The 16,117-nt window shown below is 31.6% G+C and overlaps 3 protein-coding genes across 4 annotated transcripts; all 3 read right to left on the minus strand.

The window, feature by feature from the left end:
• Positions 1-1,859: 1,859 nt before the first annotated feature.
• LOC114181873 (blue copper protein 1a-like) lies at positions 1,860-4,521 on the minus strand. The gene is made up of 3 exons (XM_028068488.2): positions 3,765-4,521; positions 3,373-3,557; positions 1,860-2,561 (listed from the first exon to the last, which is right to left on the minus strand). Exons 2-3 carry the CDS (start codon positions 3,551-3,553, stop codon positions 2,050-2,052), a joined length of 693 nt encoding a protein of 230 aa, XP_027924289.2. The 5' UTR covers positions 3,554-3,557; positions 3,765-4,521; the 3' UTR covers positions 1,860-2,049.
• Positions 4,522-4,704: 183 nt separating this feature from the next.
• Positions 4,705-8,330, minus strand: LOC114181872 (putative ADP-ribosylation factor GTPase-activating protein AGD15). Its single transcript, XM_028068486.2, has 9 exons — positions 7,976-8,330; positions 7,708-7,766; positions 7,069-7,159; positions 6,941-6,995; positions 6,438-6,534; positions 6,110-6,323; positions 5,630-5,810; positions 5,403-5,520; positions 4,705-5,054 (listed from the first exon to the last, which is right to left on the minus strand). Coding segments are annotated over exons 1-8 (750 nt in total). The 5' UTR covers positions 8,027-8,330; the 3' UTR covers positions 4,705-5,054; positions 5,403-5,518.
• Positions 8,331-11,013: 2,683 nt separating this feature from the next.
• LOC114182614 (uncharacterized) lies at positions 11,014-14,889 on the minus strand. 2 transcript variants are annotated; one of them, XM_028069512.2, is made up of 7 exons: positions 14,704-14,889; positions 13,855-13,915; positions 13,035-13,159; positions 12,436-12,578; positions 11,782-11,929; positions 11,543-11,702; positions 11,014-11,450 (listed from the first exon to the last, which is right to left on the minus strand). In XM_028069512.2, exons 2-7 carry the CDS (start codon positions 13,865-13,867, stop codon positions 11,356-11,358), a joined length of 684 nt encoding a protein of 227 aa, XP_027925313.2. In that variant the 5' UTR covers positions 13,868-13,915; positions 14,704-14,889; the 3' UTR covers positions 11,014-11,355. The 2 variants fall into 2 exon arrangements, with proteins under 2 accessions (XP_027925313.2, XP_027925314.2); XM_028069513.2 differs by having other exon boundaries at positions 14,668-14,854.
• Between the last annotated feature and the right edge of the window lie 1,228 nt (positions 14,890-16,117).

Below are 16,117 nucleotides of genomic sequence, written 5' to 3' on the forward strand. Positions count from 1 at the left end.
TATTATGGGGCAAGAAAGGAACTGAGCCTTTTATTTTATTAATTTTTTGGGTACATGGATTGAAGTACATGAAAGAAGATAAATTGAATGTAGTGTGGGTGAGGAGTGAGTTGTCCTTTCAACTGTGCATGGTTGCATGTGAGCATCAATTGAGATAAGTTGGCTTAAGCAGATTGGTTAAGCTGTCAAAGTCTACAAAGGTAGAATTAGTTTTGGATGAAATTATGGGATTATGGCAGTAAACTTGGAGAACAGAAGCACATGGTGAGTATCTGTCAGCATGGTATAGATCATTATAGATCTAGTGGGACTTGCTGTTTCTTTAAGCCTTCATTTTAATTATGACACCCTTAGGTCGGAAAGCACGTTGCCCCCTTACATGCCAGTGAAAATTGAAGCAGAAAGAGCCCCATGTCTATTGTTGTGTCATCAAGTTTCAGTGCAGAACTTCTTAAAGAAGTAGGACCTTTGTACAATTGAAAATGTAAGTGGATCCAAGTTGTGAGAGTGAGAGAGTGAGAGAGTCTTTTATTTGTGAGAAACCAAACCAAACCAAGCCACAGACACGGACCCCCATCTTCTGCCTGCAAAATACCTTTAGCTTCTTTTGGGAAAGTTCAGTTTTTTATTATAATATTGCATTCTCCTTCTATTTTGACGCTTTCTACTTTTGTCAATGAATTCTGCTGCCATCAAAATGGCCAAGTATAATTCAGCAGCTAGTGTTATTTTCTTCTAGTAGAAATTTGAATTATCAGTGTCTGACGCGTGTGACACTGCATAACCGTTGCTTATGGTAATAATTATGTGTAAATATTGATTACGAAGAGTGTATAAGCTAGAGGACCTAAGAATAAGACCCACTGTTTGCCATTATCAAAGACCAGTCCTTTTCTGATTAACCACTAATGGAAAGCACCAAGAAATTCCTTGTACACGTTGTCATGGCACAAGGAAGCTGTGGACCAGAGAATAGGGACCCAGAGAAGAGAAGACTCTGGACAAACATTTTCACAAGAAAAGATAAATATATATTTTACTTAAAATAAATCTATGAATAAACTAATTTTAGTTTGCAAAAGAAATGAGGCGAAGAGTAAGAATGTGTATTGAAAGCTGCTAATTTGCATTTAGGTTGAATAAGCAGCACTCAAAACTGTCTCTGATAGAGACTTGTAACTTCTAGCGGCTACTATTATTCCTTTTGTAGGTCCACAAGGACACCATCCATCTATGCATACAAAGTCTAAATATGAGTACCTATGACAATTTAATTGCAAACTACCAGCATTATTATTTGAAATTTCAACATTCTTTCTTGCAGGGTTTGGAATTTAATGATGGTATTCTAAAGGGCTAAGCAATATTATGGACGCCGCCCCATCATCACGCGACACGAATAATGCCTTGGCATCTTGTAGACAAAGGCGATAAGAAATTGCTGGTGTTAAAGGCCCAACCCACAACCATTTGGCCTTGGATTAGCAAGGTTCTGTTTTTGTTAAAGACATTTCAAAGTTTGTGGAAAGAAAATAACATTTCCCTGCTTCTAATAATACATATTGTCTCTCATGTCATGATATGGCATTAGTAACACTTACCTTCGTCATTGAGATAGGAAATGTAATTAATCTGGATTGACCCAGTCGGATCAATTAAAAATATAGGGACCTAGTTAACTAAATCCAAAATTTTATAACATTACTAAGATTAATTAATCTAATCAGTAATTAATAATTTAACTATTATTGGAATTAAAGATGACATCAATTTTCACACCCTTTTTTACTTATCTAGTTTACATACATCATCCCGTTTTATTATTCACACAAAGAACATTAGCCAAGTGAAAAAGCAAATTTGTAACCACAGAAAATATTCACTTTGAATATGCATGCAGAGCTGCAACTAGTACTTTACAAGAAAGGAAAGTACATACCATGATGCATCCTGAGAAAATATTCACATTGAATACGCACAAAGCAGACTCATTATTCAATTTCAGACCGAAACATTCATATACGCCCTGAGCAATAGGCCAAGGTAAAACTAAAATGCAGCAAGATAGAAATTTAAACGCATGAGATGAAAACGGAGGCGTGGAAAAGCGAAGAAGAAAGGAGCGTGGGCGAAAGCGAGCACGATTACGAGCGTAATTAACGGCACCACCCCAAAACGCTCGTCTGTACCGGAGGAGTCGCAGGGTGAGGGCTCATCTGCGGGAGAGTGTTCGACACGGTGAGGCGGTGGAGGAGAAGGAGGCGGTGGAGGAGAAGGAGGCGGCGGAGAAGAACGAGGCGCAGGAGAAGAAGCGGTACCGGGGTCTTGGTTTTCATCGTCGTTGGTTCCGTTGTTGGACTGGGCTAGAACTTGGACTTGGAGTTTAAGGCCCTGTTGACAGTGGCCCATTCGGCCACACACGAAGTATCGCGTTCCCGCTCCGCCTAAGTGAATCACGGTTTCTCCATTATCGTACGTGGCAAGCGCGTTGGCTATCGTACACGTGTCGTAACCTAGTTGGTTTACCTCCACCACGTCGTGAACCGGCGTGTACGAGAATACTGCCAACCAAACAACGCCAAAACTTTTATTATTTTAGTTTGCTGACAGTTTAATATTACAAATTTTGTTCAGCTTTGATTTTTTAAAATACCATTTTTGTTTCTCTATTTTTTATTTCTGAATTTATTTCCTTATTTTCAAAATTCCTTAACTGAATCTTTAATTTTATATCTTTTTCATTTTGACTTTTTATTTAATTAAACTTTAAATCTAACATGTATTGAAAATACCTTAAAAATAATTTAAGTAATTAAAATTTTAAAAATACACATGAAAAATGAAGAATTAGATAAAAAGATATTTTAAAATATAAATACTAAAATCTGAAAAATAAATCAAAATTGTATTTAAAAAATAAAGAGCAAAAGAAATTTTAATTTAACCAATAAAAAAATATATAATCTTTTGTGCCGAAAATGCCCTTTGGTTCGTCATCGTTCGTTTCACTTCGCTAAACTATCTTCCAAATAAACGAAAATGTACTGAAGAATGATCAGAATTTTTGGCTACAGAGAAAATAACGCATTCTAGATTAGAAAACGTGTTTGTCCTCAACGATTCTGATAACAAAAATTCAAAATAGAACTTGAACTAATTAACTATTACTCTGCTGTTAAACCATCTGAAACTCGAAGGTTGCGACTGAACACGTTATGCTTGGCAGAAATTAATTTCTCTTAAGATATAAATGCTTTCGTGCATGCATGCTGGATTAATTAAGATGAACGGAAATGAAGAAACATATGTATGTGTGTGTGGTGCACGCATGCGTGGATTAATTAAGATGAACATATACACATGGATACGTACCGAGATCGTCTCCGATATTAAACGTTGTCGTAGATGACCAGGCCTGGATGTTGGAACTGAGATCCCAGCCTGAGGCTCCGCCGACGGTATGATTCTCGCCGCAGACGCATCGGAAAAGAGTCGAAGTGAAAACAATGACGATGATTGCCTTGACAGCCCACGCTGGCCTGAGTTTCTCCATTTTTCTTGGAATCAAACAAGAAAAGAAAAACTCAGAGCTAAGTAACAGACAATTGAATTGAGCAGTACAGAATTGGAAGTCTAGCTCAGAAAATTCTGGATGCAATTGTCAACAATCCAAATCTGAAACTTAATTAATGTGACAACTAACAAGTTAATTAACACGTGAGTTAATTTTCTGAGGAGAACGAAAGAGAAAATACGAGGCATACCGAGATGAGCTTCGCACAGAGAGGAGATGGCCTCTGAACAGAAGAAATTGAAGCTACCGCAAATTTAGAAAGTGAATTTCTGAAAGCATCGAAGAAGAAGGAGAAAGAAGGAGAGAGAGAGTACGTTAGAGTTTGAAGCTACGTTGAGAGAGATTTCATAGTTTGATCGTCCAGGGAGAATTTCGGTGTTTTCCCGCCTTTATACGTTGAGAGAGATAGAGAGGTTCATAATCAGATTTTGATTTTGTGGAGGGTAAACTACAATGCGAGCAGTCTCACCGTGACGATTTTGCACCCATTAATATATTTTTATGTTGTGCTGGAATGAGATGGAAATATGTAAAGGAGAAAAAGTTACCTATTCTCAATTCATATTAAATATTTTATAAATTTACTCCCAGAGTAAATTTTTAGTGTCACTTTCAAGTCTTTTCATCATATTTATATATATTTCTGAATGAAGTACACTTAATATTCATTAAATAAAAAATTGATTGCTAATTACCATGTTTAATATTACAAATTTTGTTCAGCTTTGATTCTTTAAAATATCATTAAATTCTTTTCATTATATTAAAGGCTTATTATTTATTAGCACGTTAATATACACGCTTTAAAAGTTAGGTTCTGTGACCAATTGCTCACGATCATACACCTTTTTAAGCAGAAAACTTTAACTAAAATTTTGATTTTTAAAAAAAAAAAGTTATAATATGTAATTAGAAAATAAAAAAAACCTTGAAAAGGAGTGGGAAAACTATTTCAATTGTATTATAAAGCTATTTAAACTAATGTTATTTTGACAAATATTAAACCATTATATTTCCTCACCTGCTTAGAAATATTAAAGCCTGCACAGTAATGGCACTGCAAGATTTTCAGTTTCAAGGCAACTAAGATAAAACTTCTGGCCAATGAACCATTGATAAGCAACCCAAAATTCAATGCAGAAAGAAGGTTAAGATTGCTATGTATTTCACTGATGAATAAAAGAAAAAGTTGCACTAGAAAAGATCAAACTTAGGCTGGGGCATATGACAACATCACCAGTCACAGACTCTTGAACTGACACTGATAAGAAAAGAACTGCTATTTAGTATTTACTTCCTTTGATCTTTTCTTAATATCAACCAATGGCTGTAAGAAGGAAAAAGTGATAGAAGCTACAGTACTGATCAAACCATTTTATGAACGACCATAGGCTGTGATACATCAACACCAAAGTAGTGCAAACGTGCACAAAATTTATATCCTGCTGCAGTGTGTTGATTGCAAACGTTGTTATCAAACCTGTGAGGAAACATAATCTTCAGTATGAATTGTTTTCAAGATATATGCCATGTATCAAATTATGCACGTGAGACCAATCTCTTGCACTAAAACTAAGAAACTTGGAAACATGGTTATCTCAAATGTTTATCAATATGCAAACTAGTTATCTCAAATGTTGGAAGCATTGTATTGTATAAGGATGCACTTTGAGCTTAGTTGAACTATTTCAGGTAGTTCTACAGCCACAGACCATGACAAATCTTATGATTTCAGGAAAATATGAAAAAATATAAGGGTCATCTGAAAATGAAAACAAAGCAAAACATCAAATCAACATTGTAATCGTTGGAAAAGAGAAGTACACACCAGATCAATGCAGCTCAAAGTTCATGCAACATTACAAGACCTTCTTCAACTACAATGCTGTGGCATCTACACAAAGAGCTAGCTCAACAATCTACAAACATACCTCATAAGCCTTCTCCTGCACACATGAAATGCATAACATGAGATTAAACCATCTTATTAGTTCCAATACGAAGAGTGCAAGGATATTGAACAAAAAATGTGCAATAAAAGTATTTCCGTCTTACAATCGAACGTTATCCAGCTAGGAGGTGTAGTTGAGAATTCCTGTTTAGCATTAGGGGGGGAAAACAAGCCAAAATGGTCAACAGTACCATTGTTCTTCATCCTGGAGTTGTCAAAATCATATGATGCAGATGGCCTCCTTAATGGTACAGGTGAAAGCTTATTTTGCATATCAGGGGACCGCTGAATTACAAAAGATAAACTTTTATCGGCTTTTTGTGATGTAGTAGATATTGGAAGGCAAAATTTTTTTGAGAAGAGCACAAAGAGAATATTATGGAAAAAATATTTCAGAGTGGACATTGAATTCAATAAGATACCATTTTGATCACAGTATCTAATAGTAAACTAGGTAAACCGTAAATGGCCACCCATATGCAGACTAAACAGTGCATCTTAGTAGTTCTTTAAATGATCCAATGTATAGGTATGAGTGCAAGAAAATTCTTTATCCAGAATTGAACTTGATTAAACATGAATACCTCCTGAGATCTTGGTGTCGGAGATCTTGTTGTCGGAAGCGGAATATGGTTCATATGTTTCACAAGAATGCTTTCCTCAAGAGACAATCTCCTATTCTTCTGAATACCACTCTTGGACCCAGTAGCTGGTGACTCATTCCGGTTAAAGATTATTTCAGCTGACTTTGAAGCTGGTTGTAGTTCACCCTTTGAAGCCCATCTTTTCTCCACATACCTGGAAAATTTTAAGCAAGTTGACAGCATCAAAATAGGGTAAATTAGATGCAAGTTTAAGCTTATGCAAACAAGCAATGCTGTTCACAATATTTCCTTAACAGTTTCAACTCACTTCGAACGAATAAATCTCTCGATTCCATATCCATTTCTGTCAAAATTTGGTGGTAACTCTGCCTCCCAGTGCTTATTTGACCTCGCATTACCCATTACTGCATAAAATACAACAAATCAAGAGATGAGCTAGGTACACATTCTGCAGACAACCAAAGTACTAAATGCATTCAGCTGCAAGAGAATTCAAGAGCTCAGTATTTTTTCTAACAATTATCCTATCTTCCATGAATATCTAGTTTCACCAACCAATTAAATGGATATTACGTAATCTCATATAAATGATATATCTACATACATATATATGGAATGTACCATACCACTTACATGAATTACTAATACAATTTTGACAGACCAACATCTAACCTTCTGACAAAACTAGTTAATTCCCTTGTTCTGAAAAGGCAACCGAGTTACTCATAGTATCTAACTATTTACTATCTCATAATATGCTTAACAATATTTTTGACTCAGAAATATGAAACCAAATTGTGTACTTCTTACATTGCATAAAAGAAACTTGATCTGGCAACCAGGTATCCAAAGTTGTGGATCGCACCTAGCAGCAAAATCAGAAGGCTTAGCCAATTATCAATTTGTACACCGAAACAGAAGAAGATATGTATGTAAACCTGTGATATATGTACTCCAAGACTCCGATGAATTCCTGAACATTGCATGCAAATGAATATTCCTAAGTTCACACTTGCCCATCGCGGTGCCCTGAAATATTAAAAATATGTTCTTAAAAAATATGAAAAAAAACCTAAACAATTTCAAAGTAAATAATCTGTGCTAAAACCCAAGCTGATCCCAAAATCAAAGGATAGGAACAGCAAAGTGAATAAAAAGGAAAACTTTGAACTAAGTACAAACACAAATCCTTTTGGATATCTGATGTAGAACCATTATCTATGGGCATAGAACACAAGTACCCAAAACTGTTTAAGACTCCCCCTCCCCGAAAGAGACTTGTTATAGTTGAAATTAGGAAATTACACTGCCACTCCGATAATTTCTTGGATTTTCACTCAATACCCCTTCTATAGTAATTCCTTAACTATTTTTGTACCATCAGAGATTTTTCTCATCCCCCTAATTCCTTAACACATTGCATTGTGTATTTTTTTAAGCGAGTTATTTCCACGTCTCTCGACTACTTTATCTCATGCAAATTTTTAAGAAACCACATGAAGTGCCTATGTAATTTCAAGCAAACATGAAATCTATACTCAACATAAAACAACGGCTTATGAAACTAAGGCACATACTTTGTTCCGCAATCTGCACATTCCCTGTTGTCGGGTAGCTTAACAAGTCCCTCTAATATCTGCATCCATTCAGAAAACAAAGTAAAAGACGTTGTTGCTAGATTCACACGACCCAATACACGAAAACACATTGTCAAAAACATTATGATAAAGAAAAACATGAACGTAAACCCAACTAATCGATAGTTGATAGCACTCAACATCATCATCATCATCACCCAGATGAAGTAGATGAGAAAAAACGAAAAGGTGTGGGGAAAAATTGCACCTTTGTGTGCTTGGCGTGGAGTTCCTTGGAGACGGAGGATTTACCACTCATGTTTGCAAAACCTTCACCGTTTGTGGATGTGTCCCAGCGAAGGAAGAACAAACAGAAAAAGGAGGGAAGAAAGGGGAAGTGGGTGGAGGAAACAATGGTTCAAAAGAGTGTTCTTCAGTTTTCAGCTCATCATTCCTTCTTTAATGAGGGGTCTGGTTTCGTTCATTTGTGGCTCCAAAAGATCAGAGGGAAACACGGTTTGCGATGGAATTGAAAAGAGGAAAACACGCAATTCCATTCGTTCATTTAAATGCTAAAATCATCACTTCCTAGATTTGGTGATTGATTCCAATAATCAACTTTGGAATTTGGGTGGCTTATAGAAAGCACCACGGATACATGCATATAAGGTCAACAATGACTGCTATATATAGCCACCAACACGTTGTTTAAGAAGTTCTCTTAAACACACTCCTTGAATTTTTTTTTTTAAAATTGATTTTGTTTTAAATCTTAAATATATTTTTAGTAAAATTAAAATTAGAAAGAATTGATTTTGACCGATATATTTTTTTATTTGTCTTTGTAAAATCGGAAATAATTGTTTGTAGTTAGTGACATTTTATTCTAATATTCATAAATATCATTTTTTTTTAAATTTAATAACACTGTTTTTATTGTCATTTTTAATATTTATTTAAAAACTATTAAATGAAATTTATTTTATGAATTTAAAAAAAAATAGAAGTTTTTTTATATGTCATATATGTCGTATATTAATATTTTATCATAATACTAATGTGTTATTTGACCTTTTGTTTAATTTTAGAAAAACTAGAAGAGAAATTATAAAATCAAAATAAATACTTACTCATCTTATAAGAATTAAAAACCTATTTGGTAATTTTAAAAAAATATTAAAAAAAGATAGACCACGAAATTTTGTTATTTTAATTATTCGATAATGTATTAGAAAATATATCTTTAGAATATAATCATCTTTAGTAAATTATTAAATTGTTTGAAAATATTCTAGAGCATTCTAACTCTCTATATCTATATAATATGTATGATAACTGACTTTTTAAACTTTTTTAAAACTATCATAAATTGTAATTTATTGATGTTTCAATCAATTAAGAATTAGATTAAAAAAAAGTTTTAAAACTTCTTTAAAATTCCCGAATAATTTAGGGATGAACTCAACTCAGTTAACTTTTTTCTTTGTACAATATATTAAAGTTGAACGCCAATTTAGACATTTGTTAAGAGGCAGTTTAAAATTTAAGCACACTATTTTTTTCATGAATTCTTTGTGTCTAACATTGTTTTCTTTTATCCAAATGTGGATTAAGAACAAACTTATTTTAGATAATTTATATACCACACTGCAGCATAGGAAGGAGTTTAAATGAGTATTCTGTTTTTAATATCTCACTCAATAATTTAAGAAAATGTTGGTGAAATATGTTCAAACTTTTTTGTTAAAAGAATGTTTAATTATGCCTTTGGTTCCAATTTTGGAATCAAAATCTCAAAATGGTACCCAAATTTTTAAAAGTCTCAAAATGGTCCCCTTTTTTGTTCAAACGTCTCATGTTTGCCCTTTCCGTTAAGTCAAGGTTGACACCGTTAGAGGGAGTGTAACGTGTCAGTTCCTTGATTTTTTAATTTTTTTTATTATTTATTATTTATTATTATTTATTATTTTGAATTTTTTTAAAAAAATCAAAAAATTGCCACGTGTCAAGTTGTCATCGTGCCACGTGGCAGTGACAGAGTGATGTGGCAGTGACAGTGACATGTGTCAGTATTACACCACGTGTCATTTCTTTAGTCTCAATTTGATCCCTTTATTTTAATTTGTCTCAATTTAGTCCCAATTTTTGTAAAAATTAGCAATTTTGTCCCTTTCCAAATTGAAATCAAATTTAATTTTTATATAAATGTACACAAATATTTCCATCAAAATTGATATTTCAAGTAAATATTTTTAACCAAATTAAGTTCATTTAATTAATATTTTACATTGAACTTTATTTAAAATGGTTTAAAATTTGTTAATAGAAAATAATGTTAATAGAAAAAAATTCATAAATTAACTAGTTCATATAACAATAAAACACATAAATTTAAAATTTGAAAAATAATTTTAAGTAAAGTGGAATGTAAAACATAATTTTAAATAAACTTAGTTATGTTAAAAATATATAATAAAAATATCAATTTGAATAAAAATATCAAATTTAATAAAAATATTTGTATAACATTTATATAAAATTAATTTTTGTTTCAATTTGAAGAGGGACAAAATTGTTAATTTTTACAAAAATTGAAACTAAATTGAGACAAATTAAAATAAAGAGACCAAATTGAGACTAAGGAAATACGTGTCACTGTCACGTGACACTTGACACATGGCAATTTTTTTGATTTTTTTAAAAAAATTAAAATAAAAAATAATAAAAAAATTCAAAAAATCGAGAAACTTACACTCCCTCTAAAGGCGTCAACCTTGACTTAACAAAAAGAGCAAACGTGAAACGTTTCAACAAAAATGGAACCATTTTGAGACTTTTAAAAATTTAGGTACCATTTTGAGATTTTGACTCTAAAATGGAAACCAAAAATATAATTAAACCTTAAAAGAAATATGGAATAATCCATGTCTTATTTGAATGTATATATAACAGATTAGTATTATTTACACAGACTAAAAAGATTAGTGACACTTGTACATGGGAGGACCAACATGTTGTCGAGAAAATTAAGTGATTGAAAAGGAAATTAATAACTTTATAGATAGATGAAAAAATGTGGAGGAAAAAGTCTACTTCAATATGGCATTTTTTTAAAATTTACCATTACATTTTCTTTCATAGGATATTTTACTCTTCAATGAAGGATTGATTCTTGTAAGCTAATCATCATCTTAATCCTAAGGGACCAGGATTCAAATAAGGACTCGCTCTTTTGACTAAGCATTTTGTATTCATCTCTATCATTACAGTGCACATCAAACAGGAAATCAATGCTAAAATCCGACATTAACAGAAGACAATGACAAGTTCCCTTAACAACAAAAAAAAAGTCAAGTTCTATTCTTACAGTCCAAGAACATTAAATGTCCCCAAGTTGAAGGTAATGTTGAATGTTGCCACGTTCATCTTCAAACCTTTTTAAGTTCTATAAATCATATAACTAACTTCCAAGTATATGGGGGTGACAAAATTGACGATGAGAAAACAAAACACTGATGCACACTCTTATTAAGACAAAATACGGGACAGCACTCATTAACTTTTGACAAGGGTATGCCGAAGGGTCTTGTCCCAACGTCCTATGTTGAATCCCGTAACTGAATATGAATGGAACTGGACCAAAAATTTTCACATGAAATCATAATCATCCAGAGCATCATATCGATCGGCAGGTATAAAATCCTCATCAGGCTTGTCAACATTAAGTTGCTTTTTCTTGCCACCTGCAGTATAAAAACAACGAAAACACCCAAAAGAAATGAGACAAAATCAACAAAAATAGAACAGAAACAAAGGGCATCCAATATGAACTTACCTGTCTTCTTTTTACCAGCATTGGCTTCTTTTTCTGCCTTGATCTTCTCATTTGCAATGGCAGTTACTGAAGATGCAATATCTTTGGCATCCGCCCCTTTTAGAGAGGTCATTGATAGTCTCATTACTGCCTTCAGCAAGCCCATATAATGAAAACTTTTCTGCATTTCAGAAAAGAAAATTAGAATGCACTTTTGACACATATTTAAGGAAAGAAGAAAGCAGGAGTATTTAACTGACCTCAAAAGAACGAAGCTTGTGTGAGATGAGCTCTGCATACTCCAAGAAATCACTTTCAGATTTCGGTATGAAAGTGTCAAGGTTCTTTTCATCTTTTCCACCACCAAACAATTCCTTAGTGGACTTATAATCCGCTTCTTCAACTAATCTGTGATAAAATAAATAGGAAACTAGATAAAACTGCATTGTCTAAGTTAGTGATCTGCCTTTTTCTAAATGTCTTCATGTTTCTTTATCAGAGCTAGATGACACAAACCCCTTAGATATCTTTATGTAAATACTGCAACTACTAAAAGTAAACCTATATATCATTGCACTTGAACAAAGTAGTCCAAGTAAAAGTCAAAGAACACATAGCCCTAACAAAGTGAAATGTACTTAAACAACACAATAATTGATATTTAGCAGACTGTTTTATCATGCAAACAAAACCAAGTTGCATTAAGAGTAATTGAAACCAACTATGAAAATTCAGTGTTATGGCCGGGTTACAATTTTCCCTTGTTCACAATCATACTTTCCTAGCCAGCATATGTAGCATACCCACACACTTTTACATGTGAAGTTCAGTAGCAAGTTATACCTGTCAGTGTACTCATAACAAACATTATAAAACAACGTCTGGAAGCTCAAATTGGATAAAAGACAATATACCTTTGTTGGCGAAGTTTTTCAGCCACAGCATCCAATGGTTCTTCCTTTATGGGTTCTATTGTCTTACCCTTCTTATCAGCAGCTTTATCAGAGGATTTTTTTGAAGCCTTTTCAGTAGGTTTTACAGCAGGTGCCGCAGGTGCCTGACAACATTATTCAAAGTAACAAACAAATTCTGGCAATTAATAACTAAGGAGAAAACAGAAGAATAATTATTAGAAATACCAAATCAAAACTGAAATAATCACGAAACTCTAATTTAATTGTAGTAAAAAACATAATTATTGATAAAAGTGTGTACCGAACTACCTGCAATTTTTTTAGTTTTATACAACCCCCTCTATAGAAGATAATGGACAGGTAAACAAAGATAAAAAAAATATAACTACCAGACTCTAGTATAAATCACATTGGCTAATAACTATAGTAACAGAAGTTGCATTGGCATAGCATAGCAGTAGTATAAAAGGTGTGTTAATCACCAACAGGAATGTTATTTGATAGGAATGGGAAATGACCATCTTACTTCCCAGATCACAAACAAGTACAATCATACACAAACAATTAGTTGCCGTTACATCATGTTCAATTGTCCATACCGGAGCAGGTTCGTCTTCATCCTCCCATGATTCCTTCACATCATTATCATCCACATCCTCATCATCCCATTGACTTTTAACTGGATCTTTTAATTTAAGATCAAGAGGAGCAATTTGTTCATCCTCTGCAACAAACAGTCTCAAATTAACAGGCTACAAAAGATAGTAGAAGAAACATAATATACAGGCTCATACACATATGTTGTATTTGAAATTAAAATAAATTTATTTTTAGTTGGAAAGATTTAAAATCAGTTAAAAGTGTCTGACTTTGAGTAATGTGATTTGCTTACAGTTTTCAAAATTCATATCTACAATTGAGCATTTCCTTATAAATTTATCCATTTTAACTACTATTAAAAATAATAGAACAAAACTATTAAAGTAATGGGCTTATTTAATCTTTACTGATTCAAACATGAATTAATATTACAATCATTTTTTGTTATGACAAGGTCCATACATACAAATTGATAGCTTAACCAAATCTCATACCTTTTAAATTATTCAAAACATAGTGACAATGAACAAAACATGAGCACCAAGCAGATTCATAGATAGTTTTCTCTAATAATTTGTGAAACATACAATAATATCCCAAAAAAAAGATGATGACAAGAGAAAATGTCAAATATGTCTGGACACTGGAGGTAAAAAAATATAAAAAAAGAAAAATACATACTGAATGAAAATAATGAAATTTTTTACATACCATATGATGAAAGAATTTTATCAATAAAAGCAAGATTCCAGTCATTACATTAACATCAAACAACTTATGTGGATATAAAAACAAAAAGTGAAGCCAAGATATTATTACCCCAATCATCCATTGTCGAACTTCTTCAATAAAACAGAATAACAGAGTTTCCACCAACCGACTGCATGAACAATAAAGATCATTAGATTCTTAATTGAATCAATGAAAACAATGAACAACCAAAGTGCATCCCCTCCCCAACTCACCTACAAAGCCCCAAGTTCTAGGAGATAGGTTCTAGATAAATAAAGTGGACTAAAAAAAAGTAAAACTATAAATACACATCAAAATCAAACAAGAAACAACTATCTTACATTTTAAAACACCTCCTCGATTAAACACACAAGTATTAATCAAAAATTAATCACACTGTTTTCAAAATTAAAAAAAAAAAAGGACTACAGGTACATTCAACCAATTAGTCATGGAAAAAATCTGTGAAGACTTAAAAAATTAAATGGAGTCAAAGACACATTGATCATATAGTCACACAATTCCTTTCAATTCAGAATGGTGAAATCCTCACACAGAACTCGCAGCCACATTTTCACTAAGTAAAAACTTGTACTTTAAAGGAAAAAAACAGACCCATTAAAAAAAAATCAAGAACTGAACCCATATCAACGATGGTAAACACTAGCATCAAAGTTCAATAAAATATAAATACATGCAAACATTACAGCCAACAAAAGAGAAAAATAAAAACAAAGAACAATCTTTTGGAGGGTGTAGAAACAAAGAGGCTTCTAGAACTACTACTTGACCGAATTCCCCTAATTTTGGCCCCAAAGTTACAGATCCACATCGATTATTTCTGGGAGAAAACCCTCAAAATCATATTCTAAGAAAATAAAACATATACAAGGGAAGTACTGTATTGTAAAATGGATGGAAGATGTGATGAAGTACCTGATAATCAACGACTACAAAGGCGTTGATCGGAATTAAGGACTGGGGCGATGGAGAGTGAGGTTCCGATTTGAGGAATTAGGGCACAAAGGATTTGATTTGAGAGTAGCCTTACTGGGGAATATAAACTGCCGTCAAAGTGAAACTTTAGGAATAGGAAGGGTTTTCTGTAACTGTGTATGGAGTGGTGATGATAAAAATCACTCACAACAAAAAAAACAAAAATCAATATATTCATTATAGTTCACCTCAAAAAACTATAAAATTGTTTTATGTCTTATTCATGATTAAAATTTCATTCTGTTATAAATTTCTATTATGGATTTATAATTTTCTTGCTAAATTTGATGATTAATAATTTTTTTAACAAATATATTATATATTATTTATATTTATACTTAATAGATTTTCACTTTCATGTGTCACATTTTAATTATATTAAAATATATAATTTTAAAAGAATATATAACTTTATATTTTATTATTTTTATAATTTTATTAATATCTAATAAAGGTAATTTTATAATTTTATTAATATCTAATAAAGGTAATTTTATTTCTACATGTAACTTTCTATTTTACTATTTTTATAATTGTATTACAATAACTTATAAAGGTGATTTTTCTTTTTTCTGTATATATATATATATTTTTTCTAATTTTATCTTTTGAGTAATTAATTTTTCAAATTTAAATATTATTTTAAAAAAGCATTTACATAACAAAAAGAATTTATATTTTCCTATTTTTATAATATTATTACACTAACTAATAAAGGTAATTTTTCTTTTTTGCGTATGTACTTTTTACATATAACTTTCTATTTTACTATTTTTATAACTTTATTACATTAACTAGTAATGGTATTTTTTTTCTTTTTTCTGTATAATTTATTATTTTTTTAAAAGTTCTTCAGTTATTTTAAACTAAATATAAATTATACAAATATTCATTTTATTAAATAAACTAATTACATTTTATTTATTATAAATATTTTTTTTAAATTACAAATGAGATTAAAATAAGTTACAAAATGATATATATATATATATATATATATATATATATATATATATATATATATATATATATATATATATATATATATATATATATATATATATATATATATATATATATATATATATATATATATATATATATATATATATATATATATATATATATATATATATATGGATCAACCCGTGACCTAATGGTCCAATACTACATTCATTTTCCAAGTGTCTAATTCAAGAAATCAATAACCAAATCTGATTTTAAGATACTAATGAGTTAATAAATCTGAGATTAATTGCATTGTACTAAGTATTAGTATTGAAACATAAGTTGTATAACAAAAGGAAATATTAGCACTATGTTCAGTAATTATTACTGAAGAAATGTATGTTAG

The sequence above is a fragment of the Vigna unguiculata genome, chromosome 4 (assembly GCF_037176805.1).
Source record: "Vigna unguiculata cultivar grain cowpea cultivar isolate G323 ecotype 2 chromosome 4, ASM3717680v1, whole genome shotgun sequence".
In the NCBI taxonomy this organism is placed as follows: Eukaryota; Viridiplantae; Streptophyta; class Magnoliopsida; order Fabales; family Fabaceae; genus Vigna; species Vigna unguiculata.

Coding starts and splice junctions, on each gene's coding strand:
- LOC114182614 (XM_028069512.2), bottom strand. Junction 12,579..13,034: donor ATGAAGACGAACCTGCTCCG/GTATGGACAATT, acceptor TAATGTTGTCAG/GCACCTGCGGCACCTGCTGT. Junction 11,703..11,781: donor ACAAGCTTCGTTCTTTTGAG/GTCAGTTAAATA, acceptor TCTGAAATGCAG/AAAAGTTTTCATTATATGGG.
- LOC114181872 (XM_028068486.2), bottom strand. CDS start 8,026: ATGAGTGGTAAATCCTCCGTCTCCAAGGAACTCCACGCCAAGCACACA. Junction 7,767..7,975: donor TCCACGCCAAGCACACAAAG/GTGCAATTTTTC, acceptor GAATGGATGCAG/ATATTAGAGGGACTTGTTAA. Junction 6,535..6,940: donor TCAAGTTTCTTTTATGCAAT/GTAAGAAGTACA, acceptor TATTTTATGCAG/TAATGGGTAATGCGAGGTCA.
- LOC114181873 (XM_028068488.2), bottom strand. CDS start 3,553: ATGGAGAAACTCAGGCCAGCGTGGGCTGTCAAGGCAATCATCGTCATT. Junction 2,562..3,372: donor TAATATCGGAGACGATCTCG/GTACGTATCCAT, acceptor TTTGGTTGGCAG/TATTCTCGTACACGCCGGTT.